The sequence below is a fragment of the Euleptes europaea genome, chromosome 1 (genome assembly GCF_029931775.1).
Source record: "Euleptes europaea isolate rEulEur1 chromosome 1, rEulEur1.hap1, whole genome shotgun sequence".
Taxonomy (NCBI): Eukaryota; Metazoa; Chordata; class Lepidosauria; order Squamata; family Sphaerodactylidae; genus Euleptes; species Euleptes europaea.
This window is the reverse complement of record NC_079312.1, coordinates 59,655,733-59,672,634: the sequence shown is the minus strand read 5'-3', so window position 1 is coordinate 59,672,634 and position 16,902 is coordinate 59,655,733. Positions and strand designations below refer to the sequence as shown.

Here is a 16,902-nt window from a genome sequence, read left to right as displayed (position 1 = left end):
TTCCTGTACAAATAATACAGTAAGGAAATGTAGAAAAAGCAGACATCTGAGTTGCCTTAGCATTCTGTGTGGACATGCATAAAAATGGACTGTCACTTGACTTCAAGAGACCAGGGAGAGGTGTCTTTGTTCATACCAGTACTTCCAGTGTACATTGCTTTTGGCCAATTTGTTAACCTTCCTGTGAGTTTGGGGAATAACCTCTCATCTCCATCTCAGTAATGCAACAAAAAATAACTTACCTAAGGTTAAGAACTCAAGAGGTACCTGCTGAATCAGACCAGTGGTCTATCTTTTCCAGTTTCCTGTTTCACACAGTGGATGCCCAGTTGCCCTCTAGGGCAGACAGGGCACAGAGACTAAAGCCCTCACTTGTTGCTGCCTCCCAGCATCGGTATTCAGAGGTTGTCTGCCTCTGTATGTGGAGGTTCTCTTTAGTCACCATGACTAATAGCAAGTGAAGGACCTCTCCATGAATCTGTCTTAATCCCCTTTTAAAGCCCGTTATTCCTGTGGCTATTACTACTTCCTCGGCAGTGAAATACTGTAGTTTAATAACCTAGTGAGTTCCTTAACATGGGCTTGACATTTAGGTCAGCTTTAATGACGTCCAGCGCTTCAGTCAGGCTTCTATGTCTTCAGTTGTTGCAATGAGAGTTTTTGCTTACGGTGCGTTCTGCAGGTTTGTTGGAGAGCAATGTAGTGGAAGAGCAATAGCGTTAATAAATTAGTATTTGGCGTTTCACATAGGATCAATGGAGAAACAGACTTTGCATTTTCAGCTTATTTTTCTAGAATGCTTGTCTGAAATTTTTTAGCATTTGTATAATATGCATGGAGTATCCTTATAGAGAGCACTTTAATTTAAACAGTATGCTTAAGTATGCTTCCTCTTTTGTTTAAAACTTTAATATCTGTTTCCCTAACTCTCTAACCAGTCTTGCTTTTCCTGTCTTTCTTCTGTTGCTTTCTCACAGCTACGGGATTCCAAATGGCTGTATGTTGGAGACACTATCTTGTCTTTCCTAACAAACCAGTCCTAACAAACTGCCACACACCACTGAGAGAACCTTGGTGTCCTATTATATTATCACACATGCCCAATTAACATAAGATGACAAATTTCCCCATCTGTCTATTTTGGGGATCTGTAGAAATATTGAATGCATGGTCCAGTAGGATTAGTGGGTATTCCTTTTAGTACTGAGGCTGTTCCATACAGTCTGCATTGAGGCACAACAAACAGCGAGCAGGCTACATAGAGAGTGAGATTTACAAGTAAACCATGTATTAGTTTGTAGTGCTTAGCTCTTCAGAATGTTGCTGCATTCAAGAATGTGTGCAGTGTTCTCATTCTATGGTAGTTTTCCTCTGTTATCCTAGTTAAAGGTCTCCAGCTGCTTATGTGTCCAAGAGAACAGACTTAAATCTTGAAGCTTGTATGCACGTGTGACCATTTCCATGAACAACTGTGTACTGTCATGTGGCTTTGTGAAGGCTAACCATCTGTTATGGTTGTTGGAGTACTTGAGAAGCTGAGCAGCATTGCTTTCCTCAATAAATATATAGATGGCAAAATGCTCACTGGCATGACCTTGACACACAGGTTTTTCCAACGCAACTGTACTCTCATTTAAGAGCAATATCTCATAAAGCTTTCCATAACAGTATGTTGGACACCACACATGTAAGATGCTAAAAACTAAACTTCTTGCTCCCCACTAACCTTGGACACTTGTCTTTTAGAAATAGACATTGGTGACCTTTCAGCCCGCGTAACTAGCCCATCGGGAAGATCTACTGATGCTGAAATAGTAGAGCTTGATAAAGACACCTACTGTGTCCGCTTTGTACCACAAGAAATGGGGGTCCATACTGTGGATGTGAGATACAGAAGGCAACATGTACCAGGCAGTCCGTTTCAGTTCACTGTTGGACCGCTTGGTGAAGGAGGAGCCAATAAGGTCAGAGCTGGTGGTCCAGGACTTGAAAGAGCAGAGGCAGGCATCCCAGGTAAGGCCTCCGCCAAATTCCTTTTCTAGAGACATGGATTCAGGTGTGAGTGTTTGTAAAAGAACAATGGCAACACAAATTGAAGGCAGAACTGAACTCTGAAGACTGGATCCCCTGGAATGCAATTTAGGAACGCCACCCTGACTCCATGTGTGCACCTGTGCACAATCCCAGTGTCACAAGAAAGGGATTAAAGGATCTCATATGTCGATTACTAATAAGAAACTAAGTTGCTGGTTTTTGTGTGTGTTGGCCAACAGCTGAGTTCAGTATATGGACAAGAGAAGCTGGTGCTGGTGGGCTGTCAATCGCAGTTGAAGGACCGAGTAAGGCAGAAATTGCTTTTGAGGACCATAAGGATGGATCTTGTGGTGTATCATACATTGCTCAAGAGCCGGGTAAGCAGCTTAAGTATTAATGCAATGAGTAGAAACCATTAATAAAATCAAACCTGAAAACAGAACCTCTGAATTCCTACTTTCCTTAGAATTTTTTTTTTGGGTCTCTTTCAGGTAACTACGAAGTATCCATCAAATTTAATGACGAGCATATTCCAGAAAGTCCTTACCTGGTTCCTGTGATAGCTCCTTCCGATGATGCTCGTAGGCTCACTGTTATGAGCCTTCAGGTGAGACATAAGGAAACATCTCAGTAACTTACCACAGGCTGAGTTCATCCTTGTTCTTGGGCTCATATCATACTCACTTACCTGCTACTCTTTGGAAGAAGGTCCTGTATAAGGGTGTATGGAGTTCCCAGAAAGGCATCTGATAGGAGAGAGGGTAGCTAGTACATTTTCAGCTAAGGTATTCACTTCCACTGTCCTGTACAGTAACACAAAACTGTGTTCTGGAAACCCTGGCATATTTACAATCATTATTTTGTCGTCGTCTTTAGGTACTGAAGCATAGGATAACAATCAGTGACAAGTGGTTGCTGTATTATTATATTTGCAGGAGTGCATATAGCCTCATTGCTTCTGCATAGGCAAATGTGAAGGCATTTTTTTTAGGCGTGTTCTGAGATGCACATGAAGGAATGGGGGCCCCTGGGGGAGCACAGCACAATAATTCTCACTGGCACAGGTGCCACAGCCGCAGGTTTGTGGTCCAGGTTATTCCCAAGCAGCAGCCAGAAGTTCTTATTTGTAGATGCTTGTATTCATGTTCAGCCATTTGCTTTTTTGTGGTTTGCCTGTTGCTTAATGCAGGTAATCACTCTTCGAAATGTCTATCGACTTAGCCTCTTCCATACTTCTGTTTTGACTGAGCTTCAGTGAGCTAGTGTATGGAGGCTTTTGCCGTATTTGAGGAATTAATTTCTGTCCTTTATTTCAGCATTAGTTAGATGACCTGATTTTTGTAGCAGACTGTGTGCTGGTACTTGGTTTTCAAATAATCTTTCCAGCCGGATCTCACTCAAAAGCAAGTGAACTACAAGGATGTTAATCAGCTGTGGTACTGATGATTTTCTTGTGTTTCATTTAAAGACTCCTTGACAGTAATGTTTGGCAGCTGGCTTAAACCCTAAAGAGGGAAATAAAACTGATTAGGGGGGAGAGCGGAGGAGGATAATTGTGTTGCAGAAGCTGGCTTTTCAGATCTTCTGTTCTGGGGGTCTGTTTGCCAAGCTTTTGCTCACTTTCAGTTTATTTCTCTCTTGAGGGTAAGGCTGTAAAATGGTATTTCAGGTAAGTTATGCCCTAAAACAGCACTGCACTTGGACACTTTCAGAAATGTTTGATTCTTTTTTTTTTTTTTTTGCACTGACTTCAGTTTTGCCATTAGAGACATGAAATTCACTTGAATATAAAGGAGGCTTAGCATAGTAAATACTGGGGTGACACAGAAGCCTTTTGATTTTTTTTAATAGCTGTGCCAGTATTAGTTAGAAAAGCAGGGCTGCATATCACCTAAGTGAGACTCATCTTGGATAGAGAATGCATCTAATAGATAGAAAGAGGTATGGTTTTTATAAGCCATACCCAGCGGTGGTCCTCCTTGACAAAGTTGTGTATGCCTTGCAAGCACATTAGTTCATCAAGAGAACATCCCACTCTGTAAACCTCAGGAGATGATCCCAATCCTTTTATTTCTAGTTTAATTCTCAAAGAAATAAGTGGGATTCTATTTCTAGTTGACTGATGCTTAAATGTAGGATACATACCAGAATAGTTAGTCTAGGAGATGGCTAAACTGAGAAGTTCTTCATATGTAAATTCCACTGCAGATGGGGTACATGTCTGCTATAATTCATGTAATTCTTGTGCTGCTTTTGATCAAGTTTCAAAGCCACTGTGATCTTTAGAGGCAATTGTGTATTGAAGTATTTCAGTGTGTATCTTGCAACCAAAATATGATAATGTTAATATCTTATTCTTAGGAGTCTGGGCTGAAAGTGAACCAGCCAGCTTCCTTCGCCATAAGGCTAAATGGGGCAAAGGGCAAGATTGATGCTAAAGTGCACAGTCCAATAGGAGCTGTAGAAGAATGTCATGTCTCTGAACTGGAACAAGGTAAGGATGTGTAGGAAATGTTGTACTAGAGTAACAGTCAGATGAACAAAGACAGTGCACTGATGTAGAAAAAGATTTGCAGCCACGGCCTAGGGTATTTTTGGAACCCAAATACACACAGCTGTTTTTCACAAGGGATTGGACAGCAGTCTTGGCCAGAGTTGAATGAAACCGCTTTCCATGATTTGAAGTGCATGTGCTAGTAAATCTTCAGCACCTGCCCTGGTGGTGGTTTCATGCATGTGAGGATCTTCTCTGATAGAGGTATGCATCTGATTGACCCAGTCACTGTATATTATCATAGGCATGCTAATGGATTGGGTATGCTCCTCCTCTATGCATGGTGGGAAAGTCAGCCTTTCTCCTTGCATATCCCATTCAGCTAGACTTCTGGTTCTGCACATAAGGAATCACTTGAAGATATTCCAGGTACTGGTGTCTCCATGCTGCATTGTTACAACTGTGTCATAAATGCGTTGCAATGTTTGAGATGGAAAGGCCCTCACCTCTGAGGTATCCCAGTGGGGCATTTGTTGGATGATTTTAGTCAGTCCTAATCTCAATTGTAACTTTGTTTGAATTAACTGTACTTTATTCAAACACTAATTTTGTACTAGATGTCTAGTGTACTACTTGTGGAACAACTTTTTTAGCTGACTTATGTGGCAAATGAGTAACCACCTCATAGTAGGTTATTGCTACCAGTGTCGGGAAAAACAAGCTAACTTACAAGAAACATGTTTCTTCATTAAAGGCCAATTTAAATGTTAAGGCTGAAATTTAACACTTGTTTGGAAGACCTACGTGAACAAGTTTTACAAAGGCTGTTTGTGTTCTGGTCAGCTTGCAATATTAGGCCACACACTGGCCCATCTGTCTGGGCTGAGTGTCTCCATAAGCATGTCTGCACTAGTCTTCACATGGCAGTGGTTGCTTTTTAATCTGCCCTCGAGTGTTTTAAGTTCAGATCAATCTAAATTAAAACTTAAATGCTTCTGCAGCCTTGTTTGGTAAGGGAGGTGTTCTGTGTTAGAACGCAATGGCAGCTCTAGACTAATTCAAGAAACCAATTCTTTGCCTGCATGTGTGTTTCAGATAAATATGCTGTTCGCTTCATCCCACGTGAAAATGGTATTCATTCTATCGATGTGAAGTTCAATGGGAGCCATGTTGTAGGCAGTCCTTTCAAAGTTCGAGTGGGGGAGCCTGGTCAAGTGGACTGCCCAGCGCTTGTTACTGCCTACGGTCCAGGTCTTGAAAGTGGCGTAACAGGTAATCTTCTCCTCTTAACATTGGTAATTAAATTGTGAAAATATATTGGCTTCTTCCATGGACAGACTGCTTTGCCTTATTGCCTAATATATGCTATAGCTCTGAGACTTGTGAATTATGAAGCTGAACAGGAATGAGCCAATATCCAGGAAGCTGCAGAACTAAATGCCAAAACTAATTAGAGCAACAATTCTCATAAGCGATGTGCCAGTTCAGTTTAGCGGTGTCGTCAAGCAAGAAATCCAGGACAAATGTGGCCGATGGAAGTGGTGTCTAAGCACTGCTCCCTCCAAATGCTTTCGGAAAAAACTGAATTAAATAAACTAGTTTGGCAAATGAGGGAAACATCAGCTGCCAGTTAACCGACAGAATCTGCCAACTTGACTCAGCTTTTTGGACTGTTCAGAGCTGTAGTAGTTTCTAGACAGCCATGAAAACAGTGCTTATTTTTAGAACTTGGTTATCCAACTGCTACATTTGCCAAAAATATGGACCTAGTTGTCTGGCCTGTCTTTCAAATACCATTGCCTGAAGAAACATCTGCAAAATTTTATTAAAAATAAATAAATATGAGCTTGCAGTGCCATCCTGAATTACCAGGGACCATTGAGCTGCTCTTCCCTGTCATTAAGGCATATATGTGATGCACCATTTTGCATTCACATTTCCCTGTGGCAAGAGAGTTCCTTACTGTAAAGCAAAGCTGCCCTTGCAGACATGAGTTTGCAAGGTGTCAGCAGAAAATGAGCACTGGGTTCATGTGAATGGGCAGGCATTTCCTTAAACGTGCTGAGTAAAGTGTGGAGTCACCTCTTAGCTGGTGACACTGTTATTACTCAAGTGGACTTGTTGAAACTCTAGTTTATAAAACACCTGAACTTGTACTTGGGGAGTGAATGTAGATGGTACATAAGCTCTTTATTGCATTAGGATAAATACAAAGGGTTTATACTTTGAGACAAATGGCTGCTTTCAAGGATGACTTTAAATAAGTGGTTTTCTGTTCATCAAAGCTATTAATATTAAACCTTTTATCCTGCCTCTCAGGGAGGCTTCTGAGGCAGCTAGCAACAGAAGTCAATAAAAGCATCAGTACAATCCAACAAGTAGCAGTAGCTTACATTTTTGATGGGGAGTATACTTGCAGAGAAGCCACAGATGACTGTCTTCCTACACAAATGTTTGTTTTGTGTATTGAACTAAAACTTTTAAAACTTACAAAAAAATGTAAACATTTTTTAAACATACCCGCCAAGGTGTTTTAGCCAGACATGTTCCTCCTGTGTGTTCAGTGTGTGCTTTGAGATCCATTTGAAGCTGCTGTTTGGGATATAAATGTAAGCTTGTGGCTCACTACACAGGGTTGCCAGCTCTGAGTTGGGAATTACCTGGAGGTTTTTTGGGGGGTGGAGCCTGAGGAGGGTGGGTTTGGAGAGGGGAGGGGCATCAATGGGGTATAATGCCATAGAGTCCACCTTCCAAAGCTGCCATTTTTTCTAGGTGAATTGATCTCTGTTGCCTGGAGATCAGATGTAATAGCAGGAGATCTCCAGCCACCACCCAGAGGCTGGAAACCCTATCACTACAGCTGTTGCTGGTGTGCACTTGCCAAGTATGTGATTGAGCCCATCTTTGTACTCTGTCCTTCCAGGGTTACAATCAGCATTTACAATAAATACTACCAAAGCTGGTCCTGGTACCCTTGCTGTTACAATTGAGGGTCCCTCAAAGGTCAAAATGGATTGCCAGGAAGCTCCAGAGGGCTACAAAGTGATGTACACACCTATGGCTCCAGGAAACTATCTAATTGGAATTAAATATGGAGGGCCTAGTCATATTGCTGGGAGTCCTTTCAAGGCAAAAGTGACAGGTAAGGTTGGGGAGCCAATGTTGCCAACATGTATAGGTTTTGGGGGAAGGAGTACAGAAGGGGGGAGGGTGTTGCTGATATACATCAGTGTTTTTAATGTGGCTTTGAAATCTCTTAGCATTGTGAAACAGCCAGATGTAGCCATTCAGTTGAAACTATTCTTTTGGATAATGTAAGAATGACCTTTCTCTTTTTAGGTCAGCGGCTAGTTAGCCCAGGCATCTCAAATGAAACTTCCTCCATTCTGGTAGAGTCTGTGACCAGGTCAACAACAGATACCTGCTACAGTGCCATTCCCAAATCTTCATCTGATGCAAGCAAAGTTACCTCCAGAGGAGCAGGGCTTTCAAGAGCTTTTGTGGGTCAGAAAAATTCGTTTTCTGTAGACAGCAGCAAAGCAGGTAACTTCCCTTACTGTACTATTGTGAAGAGTTCTAATGTCCAGATATCCTGATCTATAATTATTAAAGTAAAGGGTGAAAGTTCAGTTGGAGGATATAGGTGGTAAATATCCAGCCCTTTTTTGCCTGGTATCAAAATAGGGAAGTGGCCACTAACAGTGGGATGTTGGGGCTGCTTATTCTAAGCACCCATGGACAGCATGTACCCTTCTCAATGGGCTCTGTTCTAGCATGTAGTCTCAACACTGACAGACTGTTTAATAGAGTTACATGGTGCTTTTACCGCAGAGTATTTTGCTTAGTCAACATACTGAGAAAAGAGTAGTTATAGATTGCTTGAAGTCCTTGGATCTTTGAGTATTGCTGGAGTCAAGCTCTGCCCCTGTTAGTGGTAACCATTTTCCTATTGTGCCCTAGGTTCCAATATGTTGTTAGTTGGTGTCCATGGACCTACAACTCCTTGTGAAGAGATATCTGTGAAACACTTGGGCAACCACCAGTACAATGTAACTTACGTTGTCAAGGAGAAGGGTGACTATATTCTGGCAGTGAAGTGGGGTGAAGAGCACGTTCCTGGAAGCCCATTCCATGTTACTGTTCCATAAGAACATCGTCTTGTGTCAAAGTTCTACTTTTCTACAATTGCAATCCTGTTCAGAAAGTGTTTTCCAGAATGCAGATCGTATTTTAACACACCAAACTAAAATCTGTAGCTGTTTTTAGTGCATTCCATTTTGACTGGAGAATCATTGCTATAAAATGTAATGCCCTCTTCAAATTCTGTTTTTCTGAATCAACATGCAAGAATCATGTTATGACAGGGCACTATCTTTTCATGGATCTTAGAGTTGTTAAACTGGAATTTGTCTTAGATAATTGGGTATCTTAAACTACTGACTTGTGATGGACTCTTGACTGGAAACTTACATTTAGCTGTAGAATATCACTTAGGCTGTTGCCAGTTTACAGTTTGTAAAGAAATGAGGTAAAATTGGTACTTATGTACCATTTGGTATACTTAATACCTAACTGTGTACTCAAAATAGTGTTTACAGCAGAACACTAAAATGGACAATACTTGGCTGTTGATACTTAGGGGAAAGTAAAAAATCATATTACATCAGGTATATCAAGCCAAAAGGTTATGAAATCATTTTGGAGCTTTTATCAGAAACATTCTGTGTGGATTATAGTGCTCACTGGCTTTAACTATAGTTGTTGGGATGGGGGTGGGTTGACTTGATATTGCTGCGTTCCCAAGGACACAATCAGTTGTGACACTTTAGATACAACCTGCCGTAGGTCTTATTCTAATCACTGCTTGTTTTTGTACATAACATAAATTTATTTATGCTTTTGTGTAGTTCATACACCAATTATAATGCAAAGATGTTCAGTTCCGACACAGGCCAGTAAAAAGCAGCTCATGGCTTGCTCTCATCATTTACCCATTTATGTGATAACTGGCCTGGCAGTTAACTATTAAACGAATCTTAGGGTAATCCTGCTAATAGTAAAAATTGTCCTGTGAAAAGGTTAGTCTAAGGAGTCCAGTATGGCTCACTCCTGTTTGCCTTCCATGTTTATCCCTTAAATGTTTGGAATAAGCACATAACCCTTCCTGTTGAGAAAATAAAGTATTTTAAAAAGCATTCCATAGAAGCAACTAACAGTTGGGACAAAGCTGCTATGGCTTTTAGTAGACATTTTTTCTCTGAGCTTTAAAATGTGCCTAATAGAAGAAACAACGTAATGGAAATAACTCTTCTTTCCCCATGTTTAGCAAGAGATTTCTACCTAGTCAGCTTTATTTTTGTAGTTGTGTATCATTGCACTAAGTCTGAGCACAGCTTCTTGTGGGGGTAGAGTAAGGATATTTTTTTTACTGTGCTGTGTGCCTTAATGTGAAATACTCACTACATTGTAAACTATAAGGAAAAGCAAAATAAACTGGAACAAATGCAAGATTGTAATATTGTATCTTATAACTTATTAAAACCATGAATGTTTTGCTTCATGAAATAAAATGTGCATGTTAAAACTAATTTGGATTGGCTTCTTGGTTCTAGCTATGTCCTGGCTCACGTTTGTCGATTTGCAGTAACCACATATTCTACCTGCACCTCTCATTGGTGGTTTAAATATAACTGAAATGCTTTACTTTAATGATACTGCTCATACAGCCAATTCGGCTCTGAACAGTGTCATGCTAAGACTAAAAGAAAAGAAAAAATATATGTATATATACATATCTGCATAAACAATCAAGAATTAATCATTTTTAATCTTAATCCACTGGGGGGGGGAAACTTGGTGACTGCCAGTGTAATATTAAAACCCACCCCATAACTGAAATGCAGAGTTTCACATGATGACAAAATGCTTAGGAATAAGGCATTCGAGTCTGCAGCAAAAGTGATGCATATGTGTCAGGTGTACATGTGCTCTTTCCCTCTGGTTAAAACAAGAGGCATGTGCCCTCCATTTAAATAATGTTTTTTAATAATTTTTTATTTTTCAAAATTATTAAACACAAAGTTCAAGAGTTAGTATAAACAAAGAATAAAATATAAAATGCAATAGAAAACATTAAGTATGATCAAAAATATATTGACTTCCCCTACACCTCCCTCCATCTATTGATTAATTAGTAATCTCTTTTGCATAAACTTCTAATCCTAATATTATTACTAATACCTATCAATCTCTTTGTATTAATCATTCTCTCTTTAAAGAATATAAATGCCAATCATAAAAAAGAAGAAAAAAAAGTAAATCTCACTAATAATAAATGGATTAGAACAATAGGAAACATTTAGTTGTTTTCATTAAAAAATAATTATTTTGTAAACCCTCCATTTCTCCCAAACACTCATTTTAATACAAATTATATTTCTAGTATATTGATATCTTATGTTATTTCAATTCCATTAAAACCAAGCCTTTTAACCAATTCCTGTTTAATCCCTTCCAAAAGACAAGCCAGACTCTTTTAAATCAGTTCCTTTGTCCGGAATTTCCAGCATTTTTTTCTTTTCTTCATTAACACTAGACATCGAAGAGCATCCTTGGAAGTTGTTAGTAAGATTTCTTCTGCTCGTGAATGATCTTCATAGTAGATCTGTGTTGCAGTTTCTTCCATCTCAAAGTCAATAAAGGAGATCCCCATAGCTCCAGTTTTTCTACCCTTTAAGTCCTCCAAGCTGGTGTTAAAAAGTTCCTCAGGCAGATTATAAAAACAAAGATCTAAGTCGCTCACATTCAGATCCATTGTTGCCAGCTGGACTATTGCAGTTTGTTTGTTGTCATTCTCCATTTCCTTTGCAAGGTTCTTCTGTTCTTTGTCTTTCTTGTCATCTGAAGAACCCTCTGATCTCACCTCCGACCTCATTGTGATGATTTGAATTTTTATATCTTTAAGGTCATCTAAGATAAAATCCAGTTTTTGGTTCATCAAAGCAGAAAATTGATCCAGCTGTTTAATCAAACGTTCCATGATTGCTGCTTCTGAAAGTTCCATTGAGACTTAGTTGGTAAAGTCCCGACAAAGACTGGTGTTATAAATAGCAGAGAGGTACTGCAGGAATCAGTGTCATAAACCTTCCGTCTTCCTTTTGTTCAGGAACTTGGGAGGTATTTGCCAGTTGCACGATGATGCCACACTTCCGATTCCAAGTTCTCTGCTACTTTCGCGATGATAGATTATTTCCAGGAAGGATGTGGCAGGAAGACTTAGTGTAGTTAGAAAGACGACATCTCGCGATGTGGGGGGATTACGCCTCCTCCCTCCTCTTTATACGTCATAGTTTCTGATTGGTAGCAGAGACGTCTTTCAAAAAATCTTAGTTGTGTCTTCCCACCGATCAAATTGATAAGATTCCTGCTGATTTATCTGATCTTTTCTTGTTTTCAAAGAGTCATTTAAACATTTAAGTGGGGAGAGACAGATTCGGCCGATGTATTTAGCAATCTCCCGGTGCTTCCAGATCCAGGTAAAACAAAAGAGTTCTTTTAACTTACTCAGATTTCAGGAGAGTAGGTATTCTTGCTTCTGTGTAGTTGCTTAGATGGTGATAGATAGGGGAGATCTGAGCCTAATTCCAAAGAGACGTTTTCAGCAGTGTTTCCCCCTCAGGCCGGCGGGACCTCTTACAGGATTCCGAGAGTCGTCCGAAGACTCTCTCAGCAAAACTGGGGGTCAGACCGCTCTTGAAGGCAGCAGGGGTGTTCCTGTTCCTCGGTCCACTAATTAGAACCGGGGTGGGGTGCAAAAATTTGCCCCCAAGTTCAAACGTTTCTTGGTTCTCTTGGGAGCCCCCGAGAAACGTGACACTCAAATCAGCGTCCCTAGCGGAAGTGTCTTCCATTTAAATAATGTGATGAACCACAAGAGAATCCTTGAGATGATAAACATGTCTCCCATGGAGCTACTGTACTGTGCTTGTGACAGTTTGGGGAGGGGGGCACTGTAAATACTGTATTTTAAGATTCTGGTTAAATCTTGATTGAAAAATGAAAAGTAGAGCAGCCCAAATCTGTTACCTGTACCCATGGCTCTGTCTGGAGTTCCCAGAATCATTTGGTATCCCTTCCATGCTGCCCTTTGCAGCCCTGAAAGGCACTTGAGATCACTGTGCTAAAAAACTGGTTGCTACTGAGGAAGTGGATTCAGTTCTATGCCTGGTAATAAACCTAACTGGCTGTGGGGAAGTCTTCTAGTTTTTGAAACAGGAAAAGAATCCTATCTGCTGATGTACTAGGTCAGGGTTGCCAGGCCCGGCAATCAGCGGGAGACTTGGGGTGGGGAAATGAGGGGTGGCATTGGCTGACAGTGTGATGTCACACCTGGGAAAGCAGTGAAGTTACATCAGTGTTCTCTAGGAATTGCCAAAAACTCTCTGGTTTTACCATAGAGTTTCAGGCAATTCCTAGAAAGGTGTGGCATCACTTTCAGGTTTTCTCAGAAGAGCTGTAGAATTTGACAGTTTAAAATATAGAGGCTCTTGCCTGCTTTACCAATTAAACGTGATGCACATTGTATTGCAATACATCAGTTATTTAACCTTATACATGATGTAAACATCGCTACTTAAAAAAACATTCAGTGTAGCGCAAAGGTTAGTGTGACACAATCAATTTCTTTTTATTTTATTTTTTATTAAATTTAATATTAATACAAGAACAAAAGCCAACACAGCAGCAATTTACAAATAACTAGTAGGCAATTGCCATCTCTCTGGTTTTGTACAAACTATTGAGGTATCTAAATAATTCTTAAAATGTGAACGAAAATGAATCACAGAAAATGAAATGGAGAATCTTGTGGAAGAATGCTGGATTCACTTACCCCCCACCCCCAATGCAGAACAGCAATTGTTTCCCAGGCAGCCCTCAGGTCTTTGGGTGAACTGGCAGACTGCCGGTGGCAGGATGAGAGAGAAGAAAGCTGAGGTCGGGGATATCATTAAGTTTATACTAACACATGTAGGACTTAAAGTCAAGGTATCATTAGAGAAAGAGAAGCCTTGGGGAACAACCTGCAGAAAGGAGAAGCACTAAAATTAAAGCACTTGTTTACAGCAGGGCATTAAGTACCCATTCTTCACTTCTACCTCCTCCAGGCCTTGTACCTCTTCCAGGCCTCTTAATGAATACATTCGTCTGGATTTTGTTTAATTATTTTGTAGACCTGGGGAAGGGGGCTTTTACTTTTCTCAAGTTAGAAATTTGCTATGTCTTCGTATACACATCCCAAAGTGTGGGATGACCGAGCATCTCCCTATGAAAAATGTGTGCATTTCATCAGTGTGCATGAGATGCACAGACATGAGATAGGCAAGTCCCTTGTGCTTCTGCTGCATGCCATAGCCAAAGCCCTCCCTCCTCTGTCTAGATATATGGTTGCTTATCACTCTCTTCCACCCCTCAGTTCTTGCACTGAATATCCGTTCCCTGAAAACCCCTTCGTAAACTGGTCATTATCTGCAGGCTTCTTGATCCAAAGTGTCTATTCCAAACCCACACAAGTGGGAAAGCAACTAGGTAGGCAATCACCCTTCAAAGTTATATCAAGGGAACCTCATCATTTAACAGCATAACTACCAACTACTGCAAGCCAGGGTGAGTAATAAATAAAATAGTGACACAATCAACTTCTGTGACCAGGTAACTGGCATAGCTAACTCAAAGTCCAAAAACCTTGCCTCAACATTCATCTGTGAGAGTCCATGTGTACTTTTATAGTGTTAAAGTGGATGTCTGCAGCTACTTAATTTTAACCGCAATGGGGCTACTGTGACAGGTTTATTCTTATTTAGGTAGGCACTGTTAACTCACTTTTCTCTGCTCAGTGTGGGCTCAAAGCAGCTTAGAATATTAAGGGTAACAGCAGACCAATTCTGCAAGCAACGTAAAAGCAAGTTATCAAATTAAGTCTGTCATCAAACTTACCTACACGGTGGAAAGGGGAGGGCAGACCAGGTGGAAACAGTCTCCTCAAACCTGCAGGTCAGTAGACACTCCCTTCTCCAGGGGCTGGAGGGGAAGGGCAGAGTAGGTGGCAGCTCTGCCCTTGATGAAAACAGTCGCTCCCCAAACAGGCGGGCACTCCTCTCCTTCTAAGAAGGTTCAGGATTAGATGATGAAAGTCCCAAATTTAAGTAGAAGAGGGATGAATATGGCTGATAGATGGAGGGGGGAGCTGTGTGGAGGTGGAAGGTTCTGTATATTCTGCTGCTGCTAGAAAGAACACTACATTCTCACTGTATGCAAACTGCACTCTATAGTGGCATTAATTTAGAAAACGTATATTCTGTCTCTCCATCTGCATTCTCTATGAATAGTATGTTGCGCTCCAAATCTCAGAGCAAATACATGAATGGTCTGATATCCTCCCTGCCTTTTCCGATAGTTCCTTCTTGTAACACTTGTGCCTCCTTGTCCCTGAAAGCTCTTAATTGCTACCATGCGGTTGTGGGAAGGCACTTGCATTGCAACCACCTTTGATCCTCTTGGCTTTGGATCTTTCAAGGGAACTAAAGGCTTGGGAACGAAAGGAGAAAAGATTAACTTGCTCTGTTGGCTTCTTCAGTGTAGTGAAGTGGAGCTAGGCCTGGGCTTGGATGTGAGGAAGCCAAGGCTCAAGACCCTGTCCAGCCCTGCAGATCACCTGCAAAGCTGGTCCGGGCAGAGTCAGTGGCAGCCAGGCGACACAGAATGAATGTGTGTAATGACTGCTGTACACCCCCTTCTGAGTCTCTGGGAAGCTATCAGCTGGATGCAGCTTGGATCTCATCATGGTAGCCCATACAATATGCCCCCCTCCCCAAAGCCCAAGTGTGTTTTGGCTGGATTTCCCATAGTATTTCCCTGAAAAATGGAAAGACAATGTTTATTAGTCTGTTAGCAGAAACGGTACGTTACAATCTGGAGTAAATGAATTGTTGACATGATGGTCATGGTTACCATTTTTATGGTTTGGGAGAATGCATAATTGTGTCATCGAGTCACAACTGACTCATGGTGACCCCAGGACCATGGGGTTTTCAAGGCAAATGATGAGCAGAGATGGTTTGCTATTGTCTCCCTCTGCACAGAGCAACCACAGTCTTCTTTCATGGTTTCCCATCTAAGGCCAACCCTGCTTAGCTTCCAAACTCTGATGAGATCAGGCTAATCATGGCTACTCCAGCTATTGGGAGAATTTCTACTGTAAAAATGATCCTCCTTTTTCAAAATCCCCAGTCAAGGGCAGAAAATCATTTTAAAATGGAGTCAATGACAGAAAATCATTTTAAAATGTATCTGGCAAGGCAAACCTCCCCCATATCACTGCAAATACCATGTTTAAGCAAACTAATTAGGAAGGCTTAAGGGTACCTAATGTTTAAGTGTACTATAAACTGGCTTGAATGACATCACTAAAGGAATTGTTGACACCTAGGAAAGATGAGGCAGCTGTTTCCAGAATATTAAAGGTGAAGATTGAGGATTTGATACGGTTTCATCAAAGTAACTGATATTGTGTTTTTCTTCCTATTGCAGAGGACTTAAAAATTTGGTATAGTCTGGAAACCAGAATGAGCCCAGGTCTTTCTCCAATATTTTCCAACAAACAATCAAAGCTTCATAGTTCATTGATGTTCAATCCTGGCAAAGATATAAAAAGATAAAAGAATTTTTTCTCATTCCATAACGTTATCATTTCAAGAAATAATAGAATGAGTGGAGGGAGGATTATAAACTTCCTTTCAGCCTTTGCCATGTGGTGTTCTCACTGGTTAGAAAATACCTTGAGGCAAAACGGAGCTTGAAATACTGCTTTATAATAATATCAAAAAAAGCACCCCAGTTTTCTACAGCTTGATATTAAAAATAAAACAAAATCAGATCTGATATTTAGCAAAAGCTGGAATAAGATGCTGTCAATAGAAATACCAGTGGAAGTTCAGAAATTGATACTGTCTCATGTCAGCTCAAATGTATTCTGATTTAAATGAAAATTCTGCAAACATTATGTACAATTGGTATTTAACACCTAATAGGTTGGCAGGTATATATCCAGGGTCTACTAGTGGTTGTTGGATATGTTCCTCTAATTGAGCATATCACAGACATGTATTTTGGACCTGTCCTATTAGCCAGACTTTTTGGCAACAAATTCGGAGTATTATTTATGAACCTACAAGATACAATTTGCTGCTCACACCCATAGATAAGTTGCTGTGTTATCTACAAGGGCTGTTATGTTTTCTCACAATTGCCAAGTATGCTGATCTGTGGGGAGTTTCTGTACTTGTATAATGAAGGTTCTTGCTAAGCAACTCTGGGCA

At 40.6% G+C, this 16,902-nt stretch overlaps 1 protein-coding gene across 3 annotated transcripts in view; it reads left to right on the top strand.

Annotated features, from left to right (window-relative positions):
* FLNB (filamin B) overlaps positions 1–8,733 on the top strand; it is an 89,646-nt gene extending 80,913 nt beyond the window's left edge. For all 3 annotated transcript variants that reach the window (XM_056852886.1, XM_056852877.1, XM_056852869.1), the window contains 8 exons: positions 1,747–2,013; positions 2,274–2,411; positions 2,526–2,641; positions 4,396–4,528; positions 5,624–5,800; positions 7,452–7,670; positions 7,868–8,071; positions 8,489–8,733. In XM_056852886.1, coding sequence (XP_056708864.1) covers positions 1,747–2,013; positions 2,274–2,411; positions 2,526–2,641; positions 4,396–4,528; positions 5,624–5,800; positions 7,452–7,670; positions 7,868–8,071; positions 8,489–8,676 — 1,442 coding nt within the window. In that variant the 3' untranslated portion in view covers positions 8,677–8,733. The remainder of the gene's footprint in view (positions 1–1,746; positions 2,014–2,273; positions 2,412–2,525; positions 2,642–4,395; positions 4,529–5,623; positions 5,801–7,451; positions 7,671–7,867; positions 8,072–8,488) is intronic.
* The last annotated feature ends 8,169 nt before the right edge of the window (positions 8,734–16,902 follow it).